Here is a 26,160-nt window from a genome sequence, read left to right as displayed (position 1 = left end):
TCTCTGGACCATAGCATGGATGGCCCTTTAGAGCACGTGACAGCATCTATCTTGGTGAATCCATACCGAGATCTTGATTGTGTGCCTTCTCCTGTCCTTCCATGTATAACAGGCTGTACCCGGTCCAAAGCCGGGGCATACCCATAGGGCAGGCGGGTTCTTGATCTGTCTGACTGTGGAGAACAAGGAGAAAGCCACTGAGGTATCCAGGGCCAAACCCCTTGGGTCCAGGATCACCAATCGAACCAGGAGGGCCTGCAGAAAGAAATAAAAAAAGGGGGGCATTCCATTTAATAAGCACTTTCTAGTTTCAGCATCAGCATCATGAAGCAGAGGGAAGCAGGACACAGCCTGCCTCTCAGAACTTCACCCTTAGTCTGTCTGTAGTTCACAGAACACAACTCCTCTGCATGGAGGAGAGGTGTCTTAGAAACCCCTCACAATGGTTACTAAGGATAAAAACACCTCCCTGGTGACTGGGATATATTGATATAAAATAGAAAACATGAACATCCCTTGGATGCTTACAGAGCTCGTATCCAAGACAAATCCATTTGTGCATCCACTTTAGAAGCAGCTGAGAGTGAGGACTGCAATGTCACAGAAAAGGGAAGCGAGGGAAACTCTACCTGGTGCTCCAGGGCAGCCAGCCTCTCCAGTGTCGCCTTTGTGTCCTGGGGGCCCAGGAGATCCAGGGAAGCCATCCTGGCCCCTCCTACCATCCAGCCCAGGCTCTCCTTTGCACCCTGTGGGAAAGTTCATGATGATGGTAGGGAAAACTTCAGCATGTACAGCCCATGAACTGCCTCTAGGTTCTTCCCCACTTGGGTGATATAAAATCTGTGCAAGTGCATGACATCAGCTTATGACCTCTCCAAGCAACTGGGGACACTGGGGTTCTGAAACGTATGGCAAATTGACATTAGTTCCACCATGATCTGGTAAAGGGCTATAGCCCTAGACCCGGGAGGTGTGGAGAGAAATGTTATTCCATTTTCTTCATTTTATTATTAGCATTGTTGTTGCTTTTAGAAGATGTTGAACAAGTAATAGTTTTATAATCAAACATTCTTTCAAGGTGATGTTTTAAAAAATCTGGATGAAAGCGCGAGTCAAATTTAACAAGATTCATTTTTGTTGGTTGTATTTGGTTGATTGGTTGGTTGGTTGATTGGTTGGTTTTGTAGACAGAGGGTTTCTGTGTGTAGCTCCGGTTGTCCTGGAACTTGCTCTGTAGACCAGGATGGCCGCATACTCAGAGATCTGCCTGTTTCAGCCTCCCAAATGCTGGAATTAGAGGCATGTGCTGCCACACTGAGCTTAGGATTCAGTTTTTAAGAATGGCTTTTTAGTAAGGGTTTAGGATGTACTGGTTTCAAGTTAACCCCTTCATGTGAATTATCAACTGAATCTTCGTAGCGGACGCATACAACCCAGTCCACACTTTCTCCAGAGGGAGAGAGAAACCTCAGCAGGCATGGGGTGCACACATGGACTAGCCAGGGAGCAAAGGCAGCGATGGTGTCCCTCAGCCCCCATGTCCCACCTCTTGACAAGCTACAGGTGCATTCTTATAGATCTTGGCACAACTGCACTGGTCGTACAGGGTGTTTTAAATGTTTGGCTTCCTTTTTCTTCTTTCCAGTTCCCTAACTATAGTTTTAATGAGGTCATGGTAGCAGCTCATCATATTTGTGGGTGTTTATGATAAATCATTTAGCTGAATTACTATCCCTCTCCGTGTTTCTAGACCCTACTTGTTATCTCCTTCCTTGAATTAGCTCATTACAGGTTGATGGGTGCCACTCCTCTTCCAAATTCATAGTGAATTCCTAACTCCCAGTACCATAGAATGTCTATATTTGGCAACGATGTCTCTGAAGATATGATCAAGGCAATAACAAGGCCCTAATGGTGGGTAAACCCAATCTGGTTGGGATCTTTACAGGAAGAGGGAGACGCTGCCACCAGGAAAGGAACCTCAAAAGAAACCAAACCCATGGCTGCCTTGATCTCAGACTTGCCCACCAGAACCAAGGGGTGGAGTATTTGTGTAGCTCTGTTCATTCCTTATGATGGCCAGAACAAACTGAAACATAGTTTAAGACTGGCACATTCATCCAAAGGAGGATCCCAGCACTCATATGGGGCGGCTCACAAACACCAGCAACTCCTGCCTGCTTAGGAGGGTGAGGGGGGTCACTTTTCTGGTCTTTCTTCTTGCCTCCTGCCTCCTTAACACTATGATGACAAAGCTGAGAGATGCTCGCCCATGCCTACAGAAGAGGCGGGCTTTACTGTTGACAGGGGAGAACATAGAAAATAAAGGGACCAACCGAAGACTTTGTCCAAATCCTGTGCCGTCAACCACAACCCAGCCCTGAAGAAAGCTGCAGAGTCTGGTACTGAAAAGCTAGCAATATTAGAGGTGGCAGACATCACTTCCTTCCCTGCACTGCTCTAAGATGCCCCTCTCCCTCCCCACCTGCACCCCTGCTGATCCAGTTGAGGCCCTGGCTGGGTTTTTTTTACTTTTGCTCCAGTAACTGACTGGAATACCTTAGACCCCAATCTTTCTTGTCTAGCAGGCCTGAGCAATTCCCAGCCACACAGGCCCTTCTGCTTTTGAGGCAGAAACCCAAAAGAGTCCAGAACAGCAGCCTTCAAATTTGGCCTTAAATCAGCATCTGCCACCATGGGTTGGCCCAGGTTCAGAGAATCCACATTTCTGGCACGTTCCCACATGGTGCTGATGCTGCTGTTATTGGGGAATCACATTTTGGTAACGACTGCTTCTAGACTTCGAAGTTTACAGCTCGTTCTGGCAATGAACTTGGTGGTATATTTTGAAAACCCTGTATTTCTGCCTAGTTTATGTTTATCCTGCTCTTTTTTTTTGTGATTTTTGTTCTTATTTCTGCCTGTTCTTTTTTCTAGAAACTAATTTAATGTTTTACACCCACCCACCCTTTTTATGTTCGTATGTGTGTTTGTGTGAGCACACACATGCATATGTGTGCGTGGGGGGGGGTTTACATGCATATTCAGGTTTCCACAGAAGGCAGAAGAGTGCATGGATTCCTCAGAGCCAGAGTTACGGGTGTATGTGAGTTGCCCAATGTGGATGCTGGGATCTGAACTCTCATCCTCAGAAGTGAGCAAAGAGCCTCTGAACTGTTGAATCATCTCTCCAGCCTCCTTCTGCCTACTCCTAACACAAGAAATGGCACTCAAGGTGCTTGTAGTAAGAAAACAATACCTACAGCAGCTATAACAAAGAGATTTACTACTTATTCTGTCACTTGGTGATGTGAGACCATCAATGACAGCTAATTCATCATCAGCCTCTTTGACATGAGGACACAGTGCCAGGGCAGAGTACCTGTAGTCTAGTTCTAAGTGTCCCTTCCTAGCCATCATACTTCCGCTCGGTCTATCAGAGATGCTTAATATGAAATATTCATCACCCAGACCAACAGACAAACTTGAGTGAAAAGGTAAAACTACCTTAAATCCATTTAAGGTGGCCCGGAACAGCAGCACTCAGAACTCTTAGAAAAATGGATCTTGAAACCCTCTCCGCATTTGACAAGACAGGAAATCTAGGTTGGGGCCAGCAATATGTGTTTTTAAAAGCTCTCCAGAGAGGAGGGGTAAAGGAAGGGATCTGGAAATTCCAGGCTTTAGGTGTCCCTCACCCTTCTCTCTATCTCCAGGTTACCCCTGCTAACGTTCAAGACATCGGAGCCTAGTGTCAGTTACCTCTCTTTTCCTTTTCTGTTGCTCCAAGAGCATGGCTTTGTTGGATTCATTTATTTCTTGCAGAGTGCTGGCACCAAAACAATTGATAAATAATTCATGAGAGTGGTGGTTAGATGAATTATGGCACAATCAAACACTGCAATATTCTGCAGCCGCCGCAGACAATATTGTTGGGAAATATGTAATGACACAGAACTAATGGCATGTTCAGAACCGCAGTTTGCAAAACAGTGAGAGAAGACAGGCTCTTTAAAACCGTGCCGGAAGAAGAGGGGACAGATACACAGCCAGCTGTGCCTCCTAAACCTGTGTTTACCTTCTTTCTTTTTTTTTTATTGTTTAAATCCCTATAATCTGTTTTGTGTGAGTGTGTAAATATGTGTGTATGTGAGTTCCAGTACACACTTGTATGTAGGTGTGTGTGCGTTTACAAACACTTGTGTGTAGGTGTGTGTGTTCACGTATACTCATGTATAGATGTACACACATGTGTTCATGTACATTCATGTGTAGGTGTGTGTGTGTGTATACACTGATGTAGAAACCAGAGATTGGAGGCAAGCATCTTCCTCAACCACCCTCTACTTTACCTTTAGACAGAGTCTCATGGAACCTGACACTTATTGACTGGCTGTGTAGCTAGCCCTGGAGTTCCTACTCTGTCTTCCTTCCCAGCAATGGGATTATAGGCACCTTGGCTGTTCCCAGTGGGTTCTGGGGGATGGAACTGAGCTCTGCATGCTTATGCAGAAAGTATTTTACCACGCTGGTGTGGGTGCTGCTTACTCCTTTAATCCCAGCACTCAGGAGGCAGAGGCACGCAGATCTCTGTGAGTACAAGACCAGCCTGGTCTATAGAGCAGAGTTCTAGGACAGCCAGAGCTAGACAGACAAACCTTGTTTCAAAAAAACAAAAAAGGAAGAAAGTACTTTATCAACAGAGTCATCTCCCCACCCCCAATAAAGTTTTGGGGTTTTTGTTTGTTTGTTTTTAACTTCCCTTGAGACTGATGCTACCATTGCCGATAACCACACATTTCCCTCACAAATAGTTCTCAGTGTTAGGTGTTTCTATCTACCAGGGGCCACATGTTAACATCTGGAAGCATTTCTGGTTGTCACAAGGTAGAGGTCCAATATTCATATCTAGTGATAGAGGCCAAATACACGCCACAACACCCCACGGTGAGGGGCCCTTCGCAGAACAGATCCCAGGCTGCTAAGGTCTCTAGGGTTGCAGGAAACCAACTGATACAACATTCTGTTCTCCTTTGACTCTACACTGGAAAGAACCACGTCATGGCCAGGTTGTGGAGGAAGCAAGAAACGGGTCGGTTCCCAGCCTCCCTTCTGATCCTCCGCATACAGATGCTGAATTCAAAGATGCTACAATGGGTCCGAAGGGGGCTGTGCTTTCCAGAGCCCAGCACTCCCTAGCTCAGCATAAATTACCCAACGTGGGCAGGATCCGCAAGAAGAAAATAAACTCCATGGAGAATACTGTTTCCCAGCACAGTATGGTTTTGGTGCTAACAAAGGTTTTCCCACCCTGATGGTGACTGACCAGGGCTCATCAGGTCAGTTCCGGGCACAATACAGCCATTGCCAAAGTTCAGAACCACTTTCCCTGTTCTCCTCCATCATCGAAGTGGGTCCTGTCCATCTCTTGTCTCATGAGCTGTTTCTGCTCCAGTCTTTTTTTTTTTTTTTTTTGGTCTGTTTTGGGCTTTTGTTGTTGTTGTTATTACTATTCAAAACGAAGCCACCTCCTCTGAAGTGCTATGGGGTTTCCAGATGCATCCTCCAAGAGCTGGGCCGAAAAATTTAAATAGGAGTTCAACACAAGAAGAGGAAGGCTGTGTGGATCTAGAATCCAAATCCCTTTGTGTTGACACACAAAAATGTAAAAGAGGAAGAAAGTTTTCACAGATTAGCCACCGCGAGTTGGTTAGATTCCTCTTGAAAAACAATATCACAAAACACACAGGTTTTTATTTTGACAGTGAACTCAGAGAACGAATTTATACCTGGTCCAGGGGGGCCTCTCTCTCCAGGGAGCCCCACAGCTCCCTCTGGTCCTCTGGGGCCTGGCACTCCAGGAAGTCCTGGGATCCGAGGACAGGAATCCAGGTCGGCAGGGGGCCCCGGTTCACCTGCAATTGGAGTCACTGCTGTATAAATGGATTCCCATACTTATGAGCCAGCTCCTTCTACGTTCTCCAGTGAGGGAGGGATTCCTAACACGGCTAAAACCTTAACAAGAATCTTCAACAGTCCAGTGTAAGTCCCGCAACGGTGGGAACTTGCCCTGCTCCCTGCAGGGACACTCACAAACCTTCTAGAAAGTTTTGGTGGATTAAGTGACTGCTGGAGTCAGAGATGGACTGCCAGTGAGAGCAGAAATAGAGACTACTCACTCTTGGCTGAGGTAGCAATACTTTGATGTCCTTCGCTAGGCATATTCACTGTAAGAGGAACTAGGGGTCCCTAGAGGTCTGCTTAGCGTGTTCCTAATTCATTATACTGGAACCAGGCGGATTCACCTAGTGTCGGTTTCCTCTGTGTGAGTGAAGATGGCCAGAGGCTCCCTTGCAGTGGTTTTTCATGGTTCTACAGGGGCAACAAAGTAGACTGTTACCCACTACCCTCCAGAATACTGTGGTACTTGGCAGCCTCGGCTGTGCCCTCAACTTCGGGCTTCATAAGCCCAGCTACAAGGGATTTTCGATCATTTTGCAGATGGGACAGCTGGAATTTCTGAGGTGAACCCCAAGACTTGATATGATTTTAATTCTTCAGGTGGTTCCTTTGTCTGCCAGTGCTGAGAAGCACCAATACAGAGCTGATTGCAGACGGGCACATTAGAACCATCTGCTAGTTAGTCAGAAAACAATTTCTAAATTGGGAGATCTGAGCTAGACTCTGACGTGTGCATTTCTAGCGTGTTCCCAAGCAAGGTGAATCATGCTGACCAAGCATTCTGACCTGGAGGACCATGGCACTGAGGGGCTGACACTCTCTTAACATACTGCTTATATTGAGACTGGCTGCTCCCCAAAGACTCAGTCAGTCGCTCTAGAACATTCCACGGGGGATTAGAAATGCCACTGAGCAGTACCGAGAACAATGAAGAGACACCAAAGGCCTTGTGTATCAGGGCCTGTGCGGAGCGCTTCATCACTCCACTCCTCGGACAACCATGCCATGAGCTGTGTTCTCAGACTATCCCAGGTAACAAAACCCCAGGGATACGTTACACATTTATAGTTACACAGTCCAGACATTGTCCAAACTACAATCCAGAAGGCAGTGGATCCAAATATACCTTCCTAACCAGCATATCAACTTATGGTTCTGCCTCAAGCTTGCTCTCTGTCTCTATATTTCTCTGTGTCTGTGTTTCTATTGTCTCTGTCTCTGTGTGTCTCTGTCTGTCTGTCTGTCTGTCTGTCCGACTCTCTCTCTCTCTCTCTGTGTGTGTGTGTGTGTGTGTGTGTGTGTGAGAGAGAGAGAGAGAGAGAGAGAGAGAGAGAGAGAGATGGACAGGACCCATGGATACTCATGCTCTACCCTTGGGTTACATCCATAGCCAAAAAACTTTTAGTATGTGTGTAGTAAATTCTAATTAAAGAAATGTTGAAAGCCACACCATTTGGTTAGTTACAATTTTCTCAAAGTTCTTGCCAACGTGCATAATGGTTTTAAATAGCAAGAACCAAGGAACAAGACTCTCTGAGGAACTCTGGCCATGACCACACAATATTCCCTGTGCCTTTGCAGAATGGACCTAAAGTCTTTAAGCTGCTTGGAACTGAATCTTTCATAAAACATGGCATGAAATTATAAGCAACACAGGCCCAGAGAATTTTTCACAATACGTCCAGTTTAATGTAAAATTGGACCTTGCTGCAAGGCTACTGAGAGAGAGAGACACAGGAATGTCTCCTGTTTTCCCGGGATAAACTGGATCTTTCCAAGAAGAGGCCAAGTCAGGGGAGCTTGGCTGATTTGCTGTCTGTTGTTTGTTTTAGTTGTTGTTTTGGCTTTTTGAGGTAACATCTCACTATATAGTCAATGGCATTTTGGGTCAAACAATCTTCCTGCCTCATTCTGCCCAATGCTAGTATTACAGAGGTTTGACACCTCGCCCCCCTTTTGACTGGACTTTAGGTAAGAACTAATATATTATCTTTAAATGAATTTCAACTTATCACACAGAGAGGGCAAAATAAAAATTCAACATCTCACTTTAATCTTAAATTATGAATATTTAAAATAGTATGATTTTTTTAAAAAGTTTTCGTCCTGTTTTTCTTTACCTTTTGGAAATGTAGGCGCTGAAAGAAGGTAGGTAAACACGTCTCTTCTAGAATCCCTAAAGTAATTTATGGGTCTGTTTTCAGGGTGATTTCTTTGGGGTAATAACAAATACTTGGAAAGAATAAAGGCACATTTTCATAATTTATTTCTTTTTCCTCTTTTTGTTTTTTGGAGTGAATTGGTCTTACAATTTTCTTTTAATTGTATTGTGTGGTGTTTGACTGCTTGTATTTCTATGAGCCATGTACAGGCCTAGTGCCTGTGGTTCCCTGGAATTAAAGTTAAGGACAATTGTGAGCTGCCATGTAGATGCTGGGAATCAAACCCTGGTCCTCTGGAAGAGAAGCCAGTGCTCTTAGCTACTTAGCTATTGAGCCCTCTCTGCAGTCCCCTTTTTGTGGACTTTTGAGAAAAGGTCTTATTCTATAGCCCAGGCTAGCCTGGAGACGTAGTAAACCCTCCTGCTTCAGCCTCCCAGCGCTGGAATTACATACATGAACCACCACCACCACCCATCCCTGCTTTTCACCTTTTGAGACCTTTTTTTATTTTCTTTGAAAATGCCAGATACAAAATCACACATTACTTCTGTGTGAAAGACTATTGTGTAAACATTTTATTTCTAATACATAAATAAATTTGTTCCTGAAAATGGACTTGCCTCTTTGTGGGTATAAGGGCCCATCTTTTAGTAATGTTGATGTTGCTCATTTTGGTGACATTGTAAATGTTTCCATTGTAGGAATCCTAAGAGGAGCTGCGCTATTGTGGGTTGTGGCATCCAACAATGAGAGAACTGCTGAGCTGAACTCTTGTAACTGAGCGGGAATTCTGAGCTGTGTGCCTATCTCACCTTGACACCTTCTAATGAGGGCCATCGCCAGGACCCTAAGATGAGATTACTATGGCTGTAAAGAAGAAACCAAGACATTCAAACGATGATGCCATCTACACAAAATTGCAGCAGCTTAACTCACAAACACAACAGAAAGGGTAAATGCAGACAAGACAAGCAAATAGAGTCAGGGGAAGTTATCCATTTCACTGCAACTCTTACCTCTGCAGCCTGAAGAGATCCAACGCCGAAATGCAAAACGAGGCGACGGTTTTCACATGGTGAAGAGAAAATTGAGATTTGTGAGGGAGGACAGAAGTGAAACCAGTGGTTGAGAACATAAATAATCATTGAGGGAGCATCGGTGACAAGCAGAGTGACAACGCCGTATTTACATAAAGCATCTGCATCATTGTGATTGACAGAAGCCGTTATGATTTTGCACTAATGGAGTGTTCATCTTCACAAGGACTTGAAATGAGGCTCTCTTGAGGAGCTGACAATGCTGGCTGATTTTCTATGGCAAATGTGTCCCGAATGAGTGTGTATAGGAATTATGGCACTAAAAGGCTTCTGAAAATTCTGTATTCATTTGTCACGATTCGTAGATGATACGCACAGAAAGGGAGCAACAAGAATTCCAGTACCAACCCTCCATCAGGCTGTACTGTGACCCCTGATGAAGTAGGGTGCTGTTTGTGCCACAAACATTGCAAAACATCTTAAATTATCACTGCATATCTAGGATACTGCTTGGTTATTATTTTATTTTTTGGTTTTTTTTTTTTTTGTTTTTGAGAAAGGGTTTCTTTGTAGCTTTGTACCCTGTCCTGAAACTAGCTCTTGTAGACCAGGCTGGCCTCAAACTCACAAAGATCCACCTGCCTCTGCCTTCTGAGTGCTGGGACGAAAGGTGTGGGCCACCACCGCCCAGCTTGTTTGAGGATTTTTAAAGACATTGCTTCCACTCACCTTACATGCATATGTCTGTGTGTCCTTTCTCTTCCCAATTCATCATTACGGTTACAAGGTACTGGCTACATACTAATTAGGTCAAATGACCTCCCATCCCATAGGAACTAATGCACTTTTCAGAAAATAGACATCTATTGAAATCCGGGGGCGAGAAGTAAACACAGAATCCTAACAGTAGTCAAAGCCTCCTTTGTCTCATGGATGAAAAGCACACAGACATTTATTCCTTTATAAATAATACGTCTGACATCAGATCTTAATTAGTAAATGTATTTGTTCTGAAAGTTTATCAGACATGAGATGTGATGGGGCAGTCTGAAATAAATACATTCTTTATATCAAATGGTTTCTGAAGAGTGACCCTCATAGTAACTACTTAAATGGGAGGCTATCTGGTTATGCCTTAGGAGATGATGGTCATCAGAAGCTTACCTGGAGGACCTATGGGCCCTTTTCTTCCTGGAGGGCCAGGTAGTCCCTTCTCTCCAGGTGCCCCAGGAAAACCAGGTGGCCCTGGAGGCCCTGGGAATCCCATTGGTCCTAAAAAAAGATAATGATGAGGACATAGAAAGGATACAGTGACTATAACTGGTTTAGCATCTGTAGAGTTGTTCCAAGAAAGAGCAGGGCAGCGTCGGTGTGAGGGAGGTGCTTTGCCTTATTTTGAGACATGGTCCTGCTCTGTAGCTCAGGCTGTCCTGGAAGGTACTATGTAACCCAAGCTGGTTTTAGACTCATGACAATTCTCATGTGTCAGCATCCCATGTGTTGGGATTCCACACATGAGCCACCACCATGCCTACCTAGTTTTACTCCTTAAGTATGGCTTCTACATTTTTGAACCACATGTTTAAGGTTTCTTAAATTTCTATTGCTCAGTTCTGGTACAGAAGACACATTCTTGATCTTTTCTAGCTGTTTATTTAAGATAGGTCTCATGTACCCTAGGCTAGCCTCGAACTCACAATATTGCCAAGAATTATTTTGAACTCTAGATCCTCCTGCTTCTACCTCCCAAGTGTTGGGATTACAAGCGAGTACCACCACCCAGTCTGACATGCTAGACATCCAACCTAGGGCATTCTACCAATTCTGGCCCATGTGTCTTTCTTTCAATTTTTATTCCAGCTTGAGGACTTTTTAGAGGCAGCCAGGACATCTTAGAAATGACATCATTGTTTACAGAAGAAATAGGAATGACCTTATTGAGGAAAGACGGTACCTCAGACCCTTAGAGTAAGGTAAAGAAGGTCTTCACACACTACCGAACGAACAGCCAACACTCATACCTTTCTGACCATCTTTGCCATCACATCCTGGGGCACCCTCACACCCTGGAGGGCCTGGTAGGCCTCGGGAACCAGGTGGTCCAGGCAAACCACAGTCACCTGGATCCCCTTTCAGAAGGCTGACATTCCCGGGGGAGCCTGGAGGCCCAGGTGCTCCTGACACAGGGAAGAGGCAAAAACATTCTTTAAGTCAAAGACAAAGGTGAATATTGGTGGCTTGAGAGCATCTTAGAGAGTTAAATACAGTGATTTGCAAGCAAGGCATGTAAAGAATCAGAAAAATAAGAAAATCAACATTATCAGAAGTGAAATACAAAATGTATGTCATGGAATCCAAGCCTAGAAAAGCTAGGTTAGTAACTGTTAAATTAAATAGACCTTATTTCTTCTGAACCATTTGGAAAATATCAGCTAATGGTTGATATCTTCAATCATCTCATTGTTTTAACTGGTTTCATGGATGGATGGATGGATGGATGGATGGATGGATGGATGGATGGATGAGTGAATGGATGGATAGATGAATGGGTGGATGGAAGGATAGGTGGGAGGGAGGGTAAGTAAATGGGTGGTTAAATGGACAGAAAGATGGATGGATGGATGGATGGATGGATGGATGGATGGATGGATAGATAGATAAATGAGTGGATGGAAGGTTGGGCGGAAAGGAGGGTAGGTGGATGAGTGGTTAAATGGATGGATGGATGGATGGATGGATGGACAGATGGATAAGTGGATGGATGGATGAATGGATGGATGGATAAATGAATGGGCGGATGGAAGGATAGGTGGATGGATGGATGGATGGATGGATGGATGGATGGAAGGATGGGTGGAAGGATGGATGGAAGGATGGGTGGAAGGAGGGCAAATGGATAAGTGGTTAAATGGACGGATGGACAGATGGCTGGCTGGCTGGATGATGGATGGATGGATGATGAATGGAAGGATGGGTGGGAAGGATGGTAGGTGGGTGTGTGGTTAAATGGACAGATAGATGGGTGGGTGTGTGGATGAATGAGTGTATGTATAGATGGGTGGGTGAGTGAGTGGATGGTTGGCTGGATAGATGAATGGGTGGGTGGATAAATGTATGGATAGATGAATGGCTTGGTATATGCGTTGAAAGTTGAATAGATGAATGTGTGGGTAGATGGATAGATAAATGGGTGATATTTTAAGAAAGAAGATGTAGCTAATGAGAAATAAATGTGCCCATGACTGACCTATGCTCTTTATCTGTAGCCTAGACCCATCTAGTCTATCTTTTTTTTTTTAATCTGCTAACGATTTCCATAATCTGGCCCATCTCTGTGCAGCAGTGAGAGGGGCAACAGGCACTGCCGGCGGCCCATGTGGGAACTCTCTGTGGATGTGACAGGCTTTCTAGGCCTGTAGGTGGGTGCTAGAGAACAAGGAAGCACAACTCTCTCCTGCTGGGCACTTGCTGCAGGCAGCGTCCATCTAGAGACGGGAAATGTTTGGTCCACCTGTGTGTACCCAAGCAGAGGCAGTCTGTTGCAGCCGACGTAGAAGTTGGAGCGGGCTGTGTTCTGGGCCTGGGAGATACTGCTGCCTGTGCTGCTACTTGGTGCATCTCACTTAATCCATCTGCTCAGTGGGTAGAGGAACTTTGGCATTTCTCAGGGAGATGCTACAGCCGTATCTAGCTAGCAGTTTCTAAGGAAGAAACCACTGCCATCCCCTGTCATGAAGCCATCGTACCTCTTGGGCCATCAGGGCCGGGAGGTCCCCAGTCTCCAGGTGGACCTGGATCAGGAATGTCACCTTTAGCAGGTCTTCCTGGAGCACCTATGCGACCAGGTGGTCCTGGTCTCCCTGGGGAAGCACATGTTCATCTGTTAGCCTCATCACAACTGAAATGTTTGGAACTAGTTCTCTAGGAAAGATTAAAAACATGCTGCTTCTTACCTGGGGGTCCTGGGAGGCCTTTTTCTCCAGAAAGGCCTGGGGGAGAAATTCCTGGACTCCCAGGATCACCTCTCTCTCCCTTTAGCCCAGGTATTCCCATGGGCCCAGGTGGACCCCTTTCATGCAGACCTTAATGATAAAAACAGTGCCAGTATGGCATCTATGAATTTATCCCTGTCACCTGGAAAGGACCCACCCCTCAGCAAGAGTATGGCAGAGGAAGTGGTTGGTTCTGCAGAGGGACCAAACTCTGGTTGCAGTGATGCTCTAGTTCCTGAGCCCCCATTTCTTGCTTATGACCTATCACACTGACCAACCACAGGTTTGTTTTCTTTTGGGGCTTTGTCCCAAATTTTAAGAAATATTAGTTTTGAAACAGTTTCACAAAGCAAAAGCAAAAACAAACAAAAAATAAAGGAGGTGATTATACATAACTCAGAACAAATTGCTTAGAAAATTGCTTAGACATCTGAGGGGAGACTGGTCTACCATAATTTGGAGCTTCCCATTGAAACGGGAGAGATTTGGCTTCTTGGAAGCGTTGAATATTTAATAAGACCAATTGAAAGAACCACCCAGCAAATCTTAGGTGACCTAAGTTACTTTTTGAATATCCAAAATACACAAAGATTCTGTCTCTCTCCAACAGTAGAATCATGCCTAGCTGTAAAATTCTTTTTCTAACAAGTATTCAAATTCACGAGTTGGGATCAGCTACTATGTCTGAGGTAGGCTATTTTAGTGGGGAAATGATACAAGAGACATATTTTAATGGAATAAGCTGAAACACGCAGTTGAAGATGAACCCGTCTGTAATATCAAAAATAACCCCAAATTTGCAGCTACGGAGATGGCTCAGCAATTGAGAGCACCCGCTCCTTTTCCAGAGGCCCCAAATTTGACTCAAAGTGATCCATGTTGGATGACTCACAAATCATTGCCTGTAACTCCAGCTCCAAGGAGAACCAAGCGCTCGGGCTCTCCCGGCGCCTGCACTCACACGCATACAACCCCCACAAAGATGCACATAATTGAGAATTACAAAAATAGATCTTGAAGAAACTCATGGGAAGTGATTCAAGTAGTTTTTCTCGATGGTCACAGTAAAGGGATGCCAACACTATTAATTAGATTAGTGCGATTATAGTGTGACTGTACCCACCATGCTACACTTAAAAAACAAGCAATGTACATTTAAAAAAAGTAACAAGATTATTTGTTTTTTATAACATCTTGAAATCTGGTCCCATTTCACAAGAGTTCAGAGTATTCAGTAGACAGACCTAAGCAACAACATGAAAAGTGTTATTAACTGCTACTCCTTTGCATCAGGTTTTCTTAAATGTCTTTTTGCCTATAAACCAACCACCCACAGATAGAGAAATAATTCTAGCACTGTCTTTTTGCTCCACTATTCTTTTCAATTCACCCCCAGTTCTCATGACTTGAGGAAATACCAGGGAAAGATTCTACTTCATCCCTAGGTCTGTGGATCAAAGTTTCATCATCAGTGGATCTGTCTTACCTGAGGTACCTTTGGCTCCTTTCTCACCCTTGAGACCGTGCAAGCCGTTCAGACCAGGAGACCCGGGAGGCCCTGAAAACACAACACAGGTTCTGTATCTCAAAGGTTAGGCCAGCTATTGCTTACTAGTCTTCCTGGTCTGGCTACAGTACGGTGCCTACACCAGGGGAGAGTGAGCCAAATGGAGGAAGCAGACAGATCTCAGGTCAGCATAGGGACCGAAAGCCAGCCTGAGAGCTTTTCAGCACCAGTGTTTGGTAAAGATGTTTTTTTTTGTTGTTGTTGTTGTTGTTGTTGTTGTTTTCTGATAAGAAAACTTAACAGATACATCTCTTTGGGTTGTTTTGTGACTAACCCATGATGGGAGATAGTCTAGAATTGCCACATTTGGGTGCAGGAAGTGCCCTTTGATTTGATGATGATAAAAATCTCTTTAGGCAAGGGTAGAGATTGGATGGCAGTAAACCCAAGCTCCGTGCTTCCCAGTTTGAATCTTCACTTTTCACCAGTGTGTTCTGGTCCTAACTCCTCCTCTATGCAGTCACGGTAATGACGCGAAACAGCAGGATGATTCCTGCTGCGGTGTGTGGGGACGGCCTGTTCTTCTTGGTTTTCGGTTGGACACTGAACAACACTGGAAAACAGACCTGTGGACCTAGCCCAGCTCTAGCTATCTCTCTGAAGCTATTCCTTTCAGAATTGCCCTGTCACTTCCTTACAGCAATGAACTAACTTTGTGGTGGTCTCTGAATTCAAACCTTATGCCCCCACTGATGTCGGTACATGTGGGATTAGACTAACCAAGAGGCATTTGAGTTATCTGAAGAGACAGCTATCAGCCTGACCTGACTTCAGTTACTATCAGACATATCCAGTGGAAAGTTTTCCTTAGGGTTCTCCATCGGTAGATGCTGGGTTGTGTTTAATGTTTTCAAACAAGAGGTTTCTAACAGGCCAGCGTGAAGTTGAGACCAGGACTGAGGGAGCAGAGAGGTGATAAATATCATAGAGTCCCTCAAGTGTGCAGAGCCCGGCCACACGCAGTCCCATGTGTCTTGTTGTCTCACTGTGTGATTCTAGGAAGGAAGCTTTCTCAGCCTTTGGCCAAACTCACCTAGCTCATTGCTGGACTTTCTATTTGCTAGCTGTCCTTTGCCAACCAGAAGGAAGCCATCATCCACACAGCTCATTTGCCCAGATTAGCATTGTATTGGTTTGTGACAACACCACACTGATCTCACGTGACCAAATGCACAGGAAGTGCCTACAGTCCCTCCACAGGGCTTCTTGGATGGATTGCCTCTGCCAGGCTGTCCAACAACCATGCCTTTTGGCAGCTGCTTCCCTGGCTCAAGGGTAAATCAGACCCTATGACCAGACTCTACTAGTCTTTCTGTCCTACAAGGAACATTGTTTCTTTACCTCATAAGTATAAAGCAGATGCTTGTTGACTCATTGTAAAAAATAAAGAAAGGAGTACAAGGGTGGAAGAGATGGAGAGAAGGTTTTGTTTAAAGAGTAGACTAAAGTTTCTGAACTCTGCTTGCCTGCCACGTTTTTTTTTCTACTATATTCGTGGAACAAATACAATTCCCAGAAGCTAGAGATAACTTCCTATGGGTAAATAATTCCAGGGCTGCTTCCACTTTGTTCGGTAAAGCAGGTTCTCATGGAGAATCCTGATTGGAGGGCGGCATAGTTATTGACTCGTCTGTTTATCATCGGTACTTGAAACAGACAACCGGTGTTCTCCTTCCTTCTAAGATCGCAAATTTATATTGATTTCAATGAGCCATGTTTTTTTTGCACCAAGAAAAAAGGTGCGGGGGGGATGTGTCCTTATTTTCCCCAAATCTCTTATTTTCTAACTGCTTTTCACAGCCCTGGCTTAGCTTATTTTCCAGTTTTCGTTCCTATTTTATGAGCCAGTACTTCAAGTTTGCACCAAAAGAACACAGCGACCTTCTTTGCCTGCCAAATCTGGATATTTATTGCAATCTATCTAAAATGATAATAAATTTTTTCGAGACTACTTTGCTACGTCTATGTGTTTTGATCTCCAGCGTTAGCCACCAAGATTGATGGCCAGGGGACTTGGCTAAAGAGGACTGTCCTCGTCTCTGCCAACTCTCCATTGTCACAGCAACATACCCATATCCTGGGCTGTCACAGCCCAGCCCCTTGCCATTGTTGAACTGGCCGACCCTTACGTGACCCAATGTTATCTTTCTAAATTGAATGCAGCTACATCTGGGCAGGGTTTTCAGCATAATTTCCCCCTTTGACTGAAAGCTTTTATCAATCCCATCTCTAAATCAGAAAGTTGTTCATGCATAAAATATATACAGTGCAGATGAAGGGCAATTAGGCAAACAAAGCACATTCCTGGGTAATGAGGACTTTTTATTCACCTCTCTGATAGTCCTTCTGTTTAACAGCCACCATTGAAGGCTGCACCCGGCTGCACTCAGGGACCAGGATGCTCGTGCTCCAGTCAGTGAAGCTAACCTCCACCTCAGCACCCTCTGTGTTAGAGAGTCCACTCGGTGCCAGAATCCCCACTCCCAGGTTATAGCGTAGTTAGAAAGCCAGCAAAATGTTATTCTGTACTCCTAGGCACTGGCAGGGCTTACATTTTAAGGGAGTGACCAATGTGCTCCTGCATGTCTGGGACCTTTAGCATTGGAAGCCACATCCTAAGACAGTCCCAAGAAAAATGAGGCAGCTGGCCACACTCGCTTTAAGGTTGATGGACAAGAGAAGTCATCACAGCTATAGGCAAAGGTTGAAAAGTCTTGAAAACCCTTATTAAGAACAGATTCCAAAGTAAGATTTAAATTAAAAATATTTTTTTTCTAACAAATACATGAGTGCCTACTGAAAAGATAAATATGGCTTCCTAATGCACAGAGTTCCATCTCCCAAGAGCATAGCTCATGACAGGCACTGAAGAGACAATGAGTCCTAATCTCTGACCTGACAGGACAAAGAAGCAATGACATCCAGTTTGCTAAGTGCTGGGGTGAGAGACAGGAGAATAATTTAGTTCCAGAAGCTGTGAGGAATGTTGCTCTGATTGTCATGGCTCTCTGATGGAAGGCATTTTCTTTCCCATCAAAGGCATTTGATAGTACCTTCCAAAAGTGAACTCCTGGGGCCAGGAAAATGGCTCAGTCAATGCAGTGCTTGCTATAGATGGATGAAGGCCTGTATTTCATCCCTAGTGCTCATGTGTTTAAAAAAAAAATCTGGGTGCATATCTGTAACTCCAGCACTGTGGGAGCTGAGACAGGTTGATCCCTATAGCTCATTGGCCACCTATGGTCCAATCTAATGCTCCCTGAGGCCAGCAGTGGTCCAGTCTATCACTCACTGAGCTCCAGGTTCAGTGAGTCTCCCAGTTAGTTTTGTCAACCTGACACAAGCTGGAATCACCTGGGTAGAAGAACTTTTTAAAAAAAAGAGATCTTGGTTACAAAAAAAAAAAAAAAAAAACATATTCTATGAGAGTGAAAGACACTGCCTCAAAATAAATAAATAAATAAATAAATAAATAACTAGGTGGGAGACAGCCAAGAAAGACACCTCTGACCTCTGATCTCCACCTGCACACAGTCACAAGGGCAGATGGACACGGATACACACTCCTCTCCATAAACAGTAAAGTGAAATATGTTGCTCACCACCAGCCATGGCCACACAGCAGATAGCAATCAATAGGTTTTCATCGTCCTCGTGTTGTGTGGATGTACAATGAGAAAGACGGTGTTTCCCTTTTAGAGAAAGCATGTACTTAGGAGCCAAAGCCAGCAATCACGCTGCTTGTATCGTATGTCTAAGTTAACGTTTAATTCTGATTGGACTCAAGCAGGACTCAAAATTCCATACGGTCTGTGTGCACAGAGCAAATAAATCAGAGTTCAGCAGCTGGTTTGTTCAAAGGAGAGAGCTGGTTCCCCTGCCTCACTCAGAACATACTTCAAATATTTAGTTTCTCTGTTCAAAGTGTTTCTGCTGGATCCTGCTTCATTTTTTTTACATCGATACAAAAACCGCAAGGCAACAATGGATTTATGCTGAGATGTTTTGAGTTTTAACAATGTATCCCACTGTTTTGTTTTGTTCCGTTTGGCTGGATCATTTACTGTGTCCTGTGCAGTGAAACAGCGTCCCCGAGTGGTAGCAAAGAGGCACTGCAGCAAGGGTCTGCAGAGGGAGTAAAATGTCCCTTGATCTGTTTCCTCCCAAAGCCTCTCTTTGTACAACATTGGGAGGAAACTGGCAACTCCTTTAAAGGAATTTTATTATGAACCAAGTTCACACCCATTAGTTGTTTTGGTTTTTTTTTTTTTTTTTGAAGCGATGTCATACTGAAGGTATTTGATAAATGTTCAAAAAAGAAGGAAGAACATATTACAACCACCTGCAGGCACTCAGACATGCTCCCTGTTGTGTGTAATTGAAAGGCCGTGGAGTGAGAGCCCTTAACAATGGTAAACGTTTCTCTTGGATCCCTAGCAAGTCCTTCCAGACTGGAAGAATGTTGATGCCAAAGAGGAGACCAGGAGGTCTGCAAGGGCTGCCAGAGGCAGAAAGTGTCCTCAAGCACCAACTAGAGGAAAAGCTCAGAACCTCATCATTTCGTGTGAAATGTTAAAGCTGTCACACGTCTGGTTTTTACATTACTACAAATGTCAGTGGAGATGGTACCAAGAGATTAAATGTTCTAGCAAGAGTTTTTCCCTTTATGCTATTTGGTTGCCAGCAAATGCTTGAGTGTGCCGGAAATTTCCAAAGGAGGACTTCCCCTGTCTGCAGCATTGCACCAAGAAGCACACCCTGCACCGCTGCTTGTGAAACACCGCAGGTCTCGGGGAGCTGAAGGGTGAAGAGCAGAAAGGATGAGAAAAAAAACAGAATTTGGATTTTCAAATCAACAAATCGTTTAATTCCGGGAGTGGTTTCTAACTCTTCTCGGAGGAAGGTCCTTTCATTTTGCCTAGTGTTTAATTCATGTGGATAAGCCACTGACCTGCAGACAGCTGGGACTAAAGGAAAGTGGAGCCAGAGGGACGTAACTTACTAGGGTGTGCAGAGGAAAACTTGACCCTTGCCTGCTGTTTGAACTATACACCCCTGACTTTCTAATGACTAATTCACCAACCAAAAAATTTGTTGTGTATCAGCTGGTACCAAGGAAATTTTTTAAAAAGGTCTTTTTTTTTTTTTTGCTTTTTTTTTTTTTAAAAAAAAATCATATTGTGTTGGTAAGAAAGTCTCTGCAGGTGTTGCGCTGGAGGTATGCACAGAGCACACAGACAAAGCATTTGTCTAGAACAGGAGAAGTGGACCAATGAGAGGGGAGGAGACAGATGAATGTAAGGACATAAATGCTGTGGAATAATCCTTCTGTACACCACAAAAACGTGTTGCTCTCATTGATAATAAAAAGCTGATTGGCCGATAGCTAGGCAGCATTTTGGGACAGAGAGAATGCTGGAAAGAAGGGCAGAGTCAGAGCAGGTCACCACGAGACACAGAAGGAGCAAGACATGCTGGAAGACAGGTAAAGCCATGAGCCACGTGGCAATACATAGATTAATAGAAATGGGTTAATAATTTAAGCTGTCAAAGCTAGTTAGTAATAAGCCTGAACTATTAGCCAAGCATTTATAATTTATATTGTCTCTGTGTCGGTTATTTGGAAATCAAACTGATCACAGTACTGACGAAAAACTCCTCCTACCCATGAATATTTGTGAATAGTGAGTATTCTGTGCTGTACTGTGTTATATTATATCCAGACAAATAATCAGACCTCTGTTAACTTTAAAAGCCAAAAACTATAGTCAGGGCAAGTGTTTCTCTATCTAACAAAGAAAGCAAATAGAATCGTATGTGTGTTCATTTTCTGGAAAGCCCTCTTGTGTTCATACCCCATGATCAGTAAGCGTTTATTGATGCAGACAAATGCTTCACAGTCTGCCCCCTTCAGTGTCCACCACTCTCCTATAGCTGAACGTTTTCTTAATCAGTACCCACAGTGCTGGAAACATTTTTATTCTTTTCACTGTGCTTTGCTTTCACATAATGGACTAACAACAGAGTTAAAAGCTGCGCTTCTGATTTTATCTATAGAAATGGAGTGTGCCCTGTATGCTCTGTAAACGTGATAGACAGAGATATAAACAGATGCTTATGATATCCTGCAACTCAAGAGACGGGCATTCCTGCAATTCTAAGTTTCTAATGGCAACTAGTGCCTGAAAAGCTGAATGACTACCAAGCTATTTCTGTTAGTTCAAGTACACCTGAAAACCCGAGTGCCACCCTCCTTCCCTTGTGTGACCACCATGCCCTTCTCGGGTTAGATGGGTGACCCCAGGGCCTCTGGGAGTTCTCTTTCTATCTCATCACCCAATGAATCTGCTCTGTCCAGCAAGTAATTTACCCACAGAGTTCAATACTGATTCTAAAGGTGTTTTGCTTTCACTTTATTTATTTGTTTGTTTGTTTATTATAAAGGTATTTATAATAGCTGAATACAGACAAGCATGCCTTTAATTCTGAAATTTCTCTTTTGGGGGTACAGGAAATCACTACCCAATGCCTTCCTCACCAGTTCGCAGGGTTCAAATGCTTGCCAGCTCTGGTGCTGTGGTTTGGACATGGTTTGTGTCTCCCCAGGGTTCATATGTGAAACTCTGACTCCCATGTTAGGTATTACGAGAGTAGATGCTTAATCCAACTGTTCTCGTATTAGAGGCCAGACCTAGCTCTTTTAGGAATAGCTCCTTGAAGGCTGGAATCATGCGTATTTTCTTTAAAATGACCCCCAACACCTAACACAGAATCCAGGGCGTAAAAGGAGCTTGGTTATCAGTGGAGGCAAAGGGGCAGGCGTGCACAGCAAGACAAGCACCACACCCTCAGAAGCAATAGGAAGGGAGCACCAAGACCCAGGGTGAAGAAGGCAAGCGAAGATGGGTGTGGCCTCAAGCCCGTGGAAGGGGGGAAGGTTACTGGTGGAATTCTTGAAAGATTCCCAAATCAAGCAGAGCCACAAGCCCAGGAAAGGAGCAATGTGATAGAGGAGGGTCATCTTTCTATCTGTTGCTTTCATTGGTTAATTAATAAAGAAACTGCTTGGCCTCTGATAGGGTAGAATTAAGATAGGCGGAGTAAACAGAACAGAATGTTGGAAGAAAGAAGCCGAGTCAGGCAGTCGCCATGATTCTCCTGCCGGACACAGACGCAGGTTAAGATTCTCCCTGGTAAGCCACCAGCTCGTGGTGCTACACAGAATATTAGAAATGGGTCACATCAATATGTAAGAGCTAGCCAATAAGAGGCTGGAACTAATGGGCCAAGCAGTGTTTAAAAGAATACAGTTTCTGTGTAATTATTTCGGGTAAAGCTAAAGCTAGCCGGGTGGCGGGAAGCAGCCCCGCTGCTCCTATTACAACAGCAATGGCTTTGCCCTCAGTGGGCTGGACGTCTCTGGAAGGCTGGGTATTCTCCCTACTTACCTTTTACTCCTGGAGGACCTGGCCTCCCTAAATCTCCCGCGGAACCTCTTGGCCCAAGGTCTCCCGTTTCTCCTGGGTAGCCCTTCAGCCCAGGCATCCCTGGGGCACCTGGGGACAGGAGAGAAGATTAACAGACAGTGGCCATAAGTAACGTTCCCTATATAAGGCCACCTATGCTTTTTAATAGACAACTAACCAGGGACACTTTTTCTTTCTAGATATTTTTAGCTCTAAGGAGACAAATGCTTAATTTCAGAAAGATACACTTTCAAACAGTTGAAGTTGCCAATCATGAGTTTAGCTGGGGTTTTTTCTCCTCCTCACTGAAAGGGAAAGGATCATTAAGACCCTGAACTGTGTATGGGTTATTGCTTTAGGGAAGGGAGACAGCCTCACACATGACAGAGGGATGAGAGGGAATGGCCTGCCTGTTCTGTCAGTCACCTTCTGTGGCTCATGCAGAGCTGGCACTTAGCCAACGCTGCTCGAGGTAAAAGTCATTAGTGCAACCCTGTGAAGTTGGGCCGGGTTTGGGCAGTGAAGGGGTAAGTGTGCATGCCCTGTCCCGAGACATGGTCAAGGAGGCAGAAGTCTCTAGGTGAAGAACCACTCTTTCCAGTACACCAAGTCGCACAAATGCTCAGGAATTTTCAAGGCCTTCTTGCAACGTACCTGGATATCCTGGTGGTCCAGAAGAGCCAGGTTGTCCAAGTCTGCCTGGTGGTCCTCTAGGCCCATCACCTCCAGGAAAGCCTTGCTCTCCAGGGGCCCCAGGATGTCCTAAAGAAGGAAGAAAGGATCAAAATCCCATTAGATGTAGATGGCTCTTTGAAATGGCAGCTAACAGCCAACTTCAAGCCTCACTCAGTTGTGGTTTGTTTGTTGTTGTTGTTGTTGGGTTTAAACTCTTTTCGATTGGTAAAAAAGACATGACTGAGGAAAATTTGATGAGGAAATTTCCATATTCTTCCTCACATCTTACCACAGAATTCCATCTGGACACCCACATACAAGTAATCCCCACAATTTTGTTTTCTGCTTCTAAAACTAGTATTGTATCACAAGCAGTTTTCCAAGCTTGTCATAGTTTATCATTTGCAAATAACTTCTTGATTCAATCTTATTTAAACTAATCAATCTAATTTCCCCTGCCGCTGGCTGTGCAAGTGCTAATTCTTTTCACTTTCGTGCATAGTGATCTTTATATACATATATAATCTTTTATTTATTCTTTGACAATTTCCCACGTGTATGCTTTGATCATACTAACCTGCTCACCACCCCCACTCTCTTTTATAGATCTTTAACCATGTTCTTTCCTTTTGAATTGTTTCCTTGGGAAAAATGTCTCAGGCACAGAATTTCTTGGTAAATGGTGTGATATTTGGGTTTTTCTAAAATACATTTTTAAATTCTAAAGGATTTTAAGGGAAAACATAACCATCGTGGAATTCCATCCCGAAATGCTTCAGGAGGTAAGCCTGAAAAATAAATCTTCCTATGTTGCTGAAATAACACTGTGGCAGCCAAGATAATTAATAATCAGTCCCAAAGATCATCTAAGGCTCACTACAGACACAAATCCACTCCTGCCCTGTTGTGCTTGTAGCAACCCTCATGAAATTCTACACCTCACAATTCTGCACATTGTGCTCAATGGGCCTCTTAAATTAAAATACTAAAAGATAAAAAAATTAAAGTCTCTAACAGTCCCTTTCTCATGACCATAACTTCCCACGGAGAAGATGTTGGCTGCCCTCTATGCTTCCTAGAATAGCCCGTTCAGCACTTGGTTCTTCACAGGTTACCTGTGTTTGGAAGAAGGTACTGCACCTGCAACTACCACCCACGTGCCACCTACCCACAGCCCTACAAACAACACCCTGAGAATGAGCCATGCTCTCACTGAAGACTTGGTGTTAGTAACCCTGGTTTTGGTCATTTACAACTACCCTGGAGGGTCTAACAGGCCTCCTCTATCAGGAAGGGTCTTCCTCTTCAATTGAGTGTACAGGGTAGATGCAGAGTGGTTCTTGCCCCAAGCATCCTCTAGGCCTTCAGTGTCGTATGCTAACTGCTGAGGCAGCTAGCATAATGGACTGAGAAGCTACCAAATTTTCAGACCCTCCAGTGATCAGGTAGCCAGACTGCCCACACTCTCCTGTGTAAGTCAATCAAATAAATCCTTTTTTGTAATATAATATTATTACATAATGTATGGGTATTATTATAGTGTAATAATATATAATCCATTGATTTTATTCCCCTAGAGAACGCTGATTGCACTTTAAGTTGTATTTATTTTATTACTAGAAAGATGGCTGTTTTCCCATATACTTATTTACATGTACACCTTTGATTGAAATTTATAGTGAACCAATAGTCTATGCTGAAAAATAGACGGCTGAATCTTCAAATAAAATATACACCTTTGCATTTCCAAATCCATAGCAGGATAGTATTCGTTACAGCACTGAACTAACTGATGTCTGTGCCTGCTGACGGATTGAATTTACTATCCCATAGCCCTGCTCTGTGTTTTCTGATTGATCCAAACACTTTCCTGCAAGAGACCCCTGGCATCATCATTGTCAGTTCCAGCTACCAAAGCAGGTAGTCAAAACTGCACCCCAAAGTTAAGCTTGTGTTGAGAACAGAATTTCAGGAATAATTCGAACTATATTTCCCTTGGAATTGAAGTGCATGGACAGGGTTAGAGTTGACCCAGTACAATCTTACATACTCCTGGACTAGCTACTCTCTATACATCCTCACGGAGGTCACTCTAGGGCAGTGCGAGAATTCCTAGCCAAGGAAAACACAGTATCCAAACTCTGGGCTGATGAATAACAGAACCAATTTTTAAAACTCTAAGTTGAAGCCATGGCAAACAAGAAACCAGAGCAATTTAAACACTGATGACCGCAGGACACCAGGTCAAGCCGGGCAAGGCATATTGTCTGGGAAAACTTGACTCGGTATAAATTAACCTCAGATTTAGGGTCTTCAGCTTAAAATACTAGGCCACGTAAAATGCCCCTCGTTTGTGCCATCTGTGCTATTTAGAGCCTGGAGGTTTTATGTCTTCAGAGTTTCTGACAAAACTGCCCATAAGCACAAGAACACATTTTACTGTTTGGCTGACTTCACAATAATGAAGTCACCCAAGCTGACGCTGTGTGTGGCGTTTTCAGTGCACAAGCGACTTTGATTTGATGTTCTCATCAGACAGTCTATTTTGGAAAACAAAACACAGCTCCTGCCAAATGGAACTTCAAGGTGATGTGTGGATGTCCTGGCTAGATTTGGGGTCATCTGGGAAGAGGGAAGTCCAATTGAGAAAAAGTCTGCATCAGATTGTCCTTGTAGGCAAATCTGTGGGGCATTTTCTTGATTGACGATTGATGTGGGAGGGACCAGGCCACTGTGAGTGGTGCTACTCCTGGGCAGGTAGCCCTGAATTGTGTAAGAAAGTAGGTTGAACAAACCGTGGGAAGCAAGCCAGTAAGCAGCGCCCCTCCGTAGCTTTTGCTTTGCTTCCTGCCTCCAGATTCCTGCCTTGAGTTCCTGCCCTGACTTATTTTCATGTTGGACTACAAATCATAACATGAAATAAACCCTTTTCTCCTGAAGTTACTTTTGGCCTTGGTGCTTTTTACAGCAATAGAAAGAAAGATATGACAATGACATTCTAAATACAAAGTCTTAGTTTACAGGGAAACTATGTGAAGCCAGGCCTAGATTTAAGTCTAACCATCACTGACTGATTGCACTTGGGCATAAGTGACTTAACCAGCTACCCGTATAGGGTAGTCGTTTGCTCTGGCCATGCAGTGTATACGCCTGTGCGTGTATCTTTTACACTCTCCTGATTATTAGCTTCAGATATGCTCCTAGCAGAAGAATTCCTGTGTAAAGGAGCAAGCATATTTTAAATATTGGTGCATTTTTCTACAGGGTCCAAACCAAAGTGCAAATTTCAACTTACCTTGT

At 44.0% G+C, this 26,160-nt stretch overlaps 1 protein-coding gene across 1 annotated transcript in view; it reads right to left on the bottom strand.

Moving 5' to 3' along the window:
• Col4a4 (collagen type IV alpha 4 chain) overlaps positions 1-26,160 on the bottom strand; it is a 119,349-nt gene that overhangs the window by 7,677 nt on the left and 85,512 nt on the right. The window contains exons 36-46 of the mRNA XM_057761899.1: positions 22,840-22,947; positions 22,168-22,275; positions 14,639-14,710; positions 13,114-13,242; positions 12,907-13,020; positions 11,182-11,337; positions 10,325-10,432; positions 9,140-9,148; positions 5,790-5,915; positions 630-746; positions 67-255 (exon numbers count right to left, since the gene is read on the bottom strand). Coding sequence (XP_057617882.1) covers positions 67-255; positions 630-746; positions 5,790-5,915; positions 9,140-9,148; positions 10,325-10,432; positions 11,182-11,337; positions 12,907-13,020; positions 13,114-13,242; positions 14,639-14,710; positions 22,168-22,275; positions 22,840-22,947 — 1,236 coding nt within the window. The remainder of the gene's footprint in view (positions 1-66; positions 256-629; positions 747-5,789; positions 5,916-9,139; positions 9,149-10,324; positions 10,433-11,181; positions 11,338-12,906; positions 13,021-13,113; positions 13,243-14,638; positions 14,711-22,167; positions 22,276-22,839; positions 22,948-26,160) is intronic.

Source organism: Chionomys nivalis, chromosome 2 (assembly GCF_950005125.1).
Source record: "Chionomys nivalis chromosome 2, mChiNiv1.1, whole genome shotgun sequence".
In the NCBI taxonomy this organism is placed as follows: domain Eukaryota; kingdom Metazoa; phylum Chordata; class Mammalia; order Rodentia; family Cricetidae; genus Chionomys; species Chionomys nivalis.
Note: the sequence above shows the minus strand (reverse complement) of the source record. Positions and strands in the feature narration are given on the sequence as shown.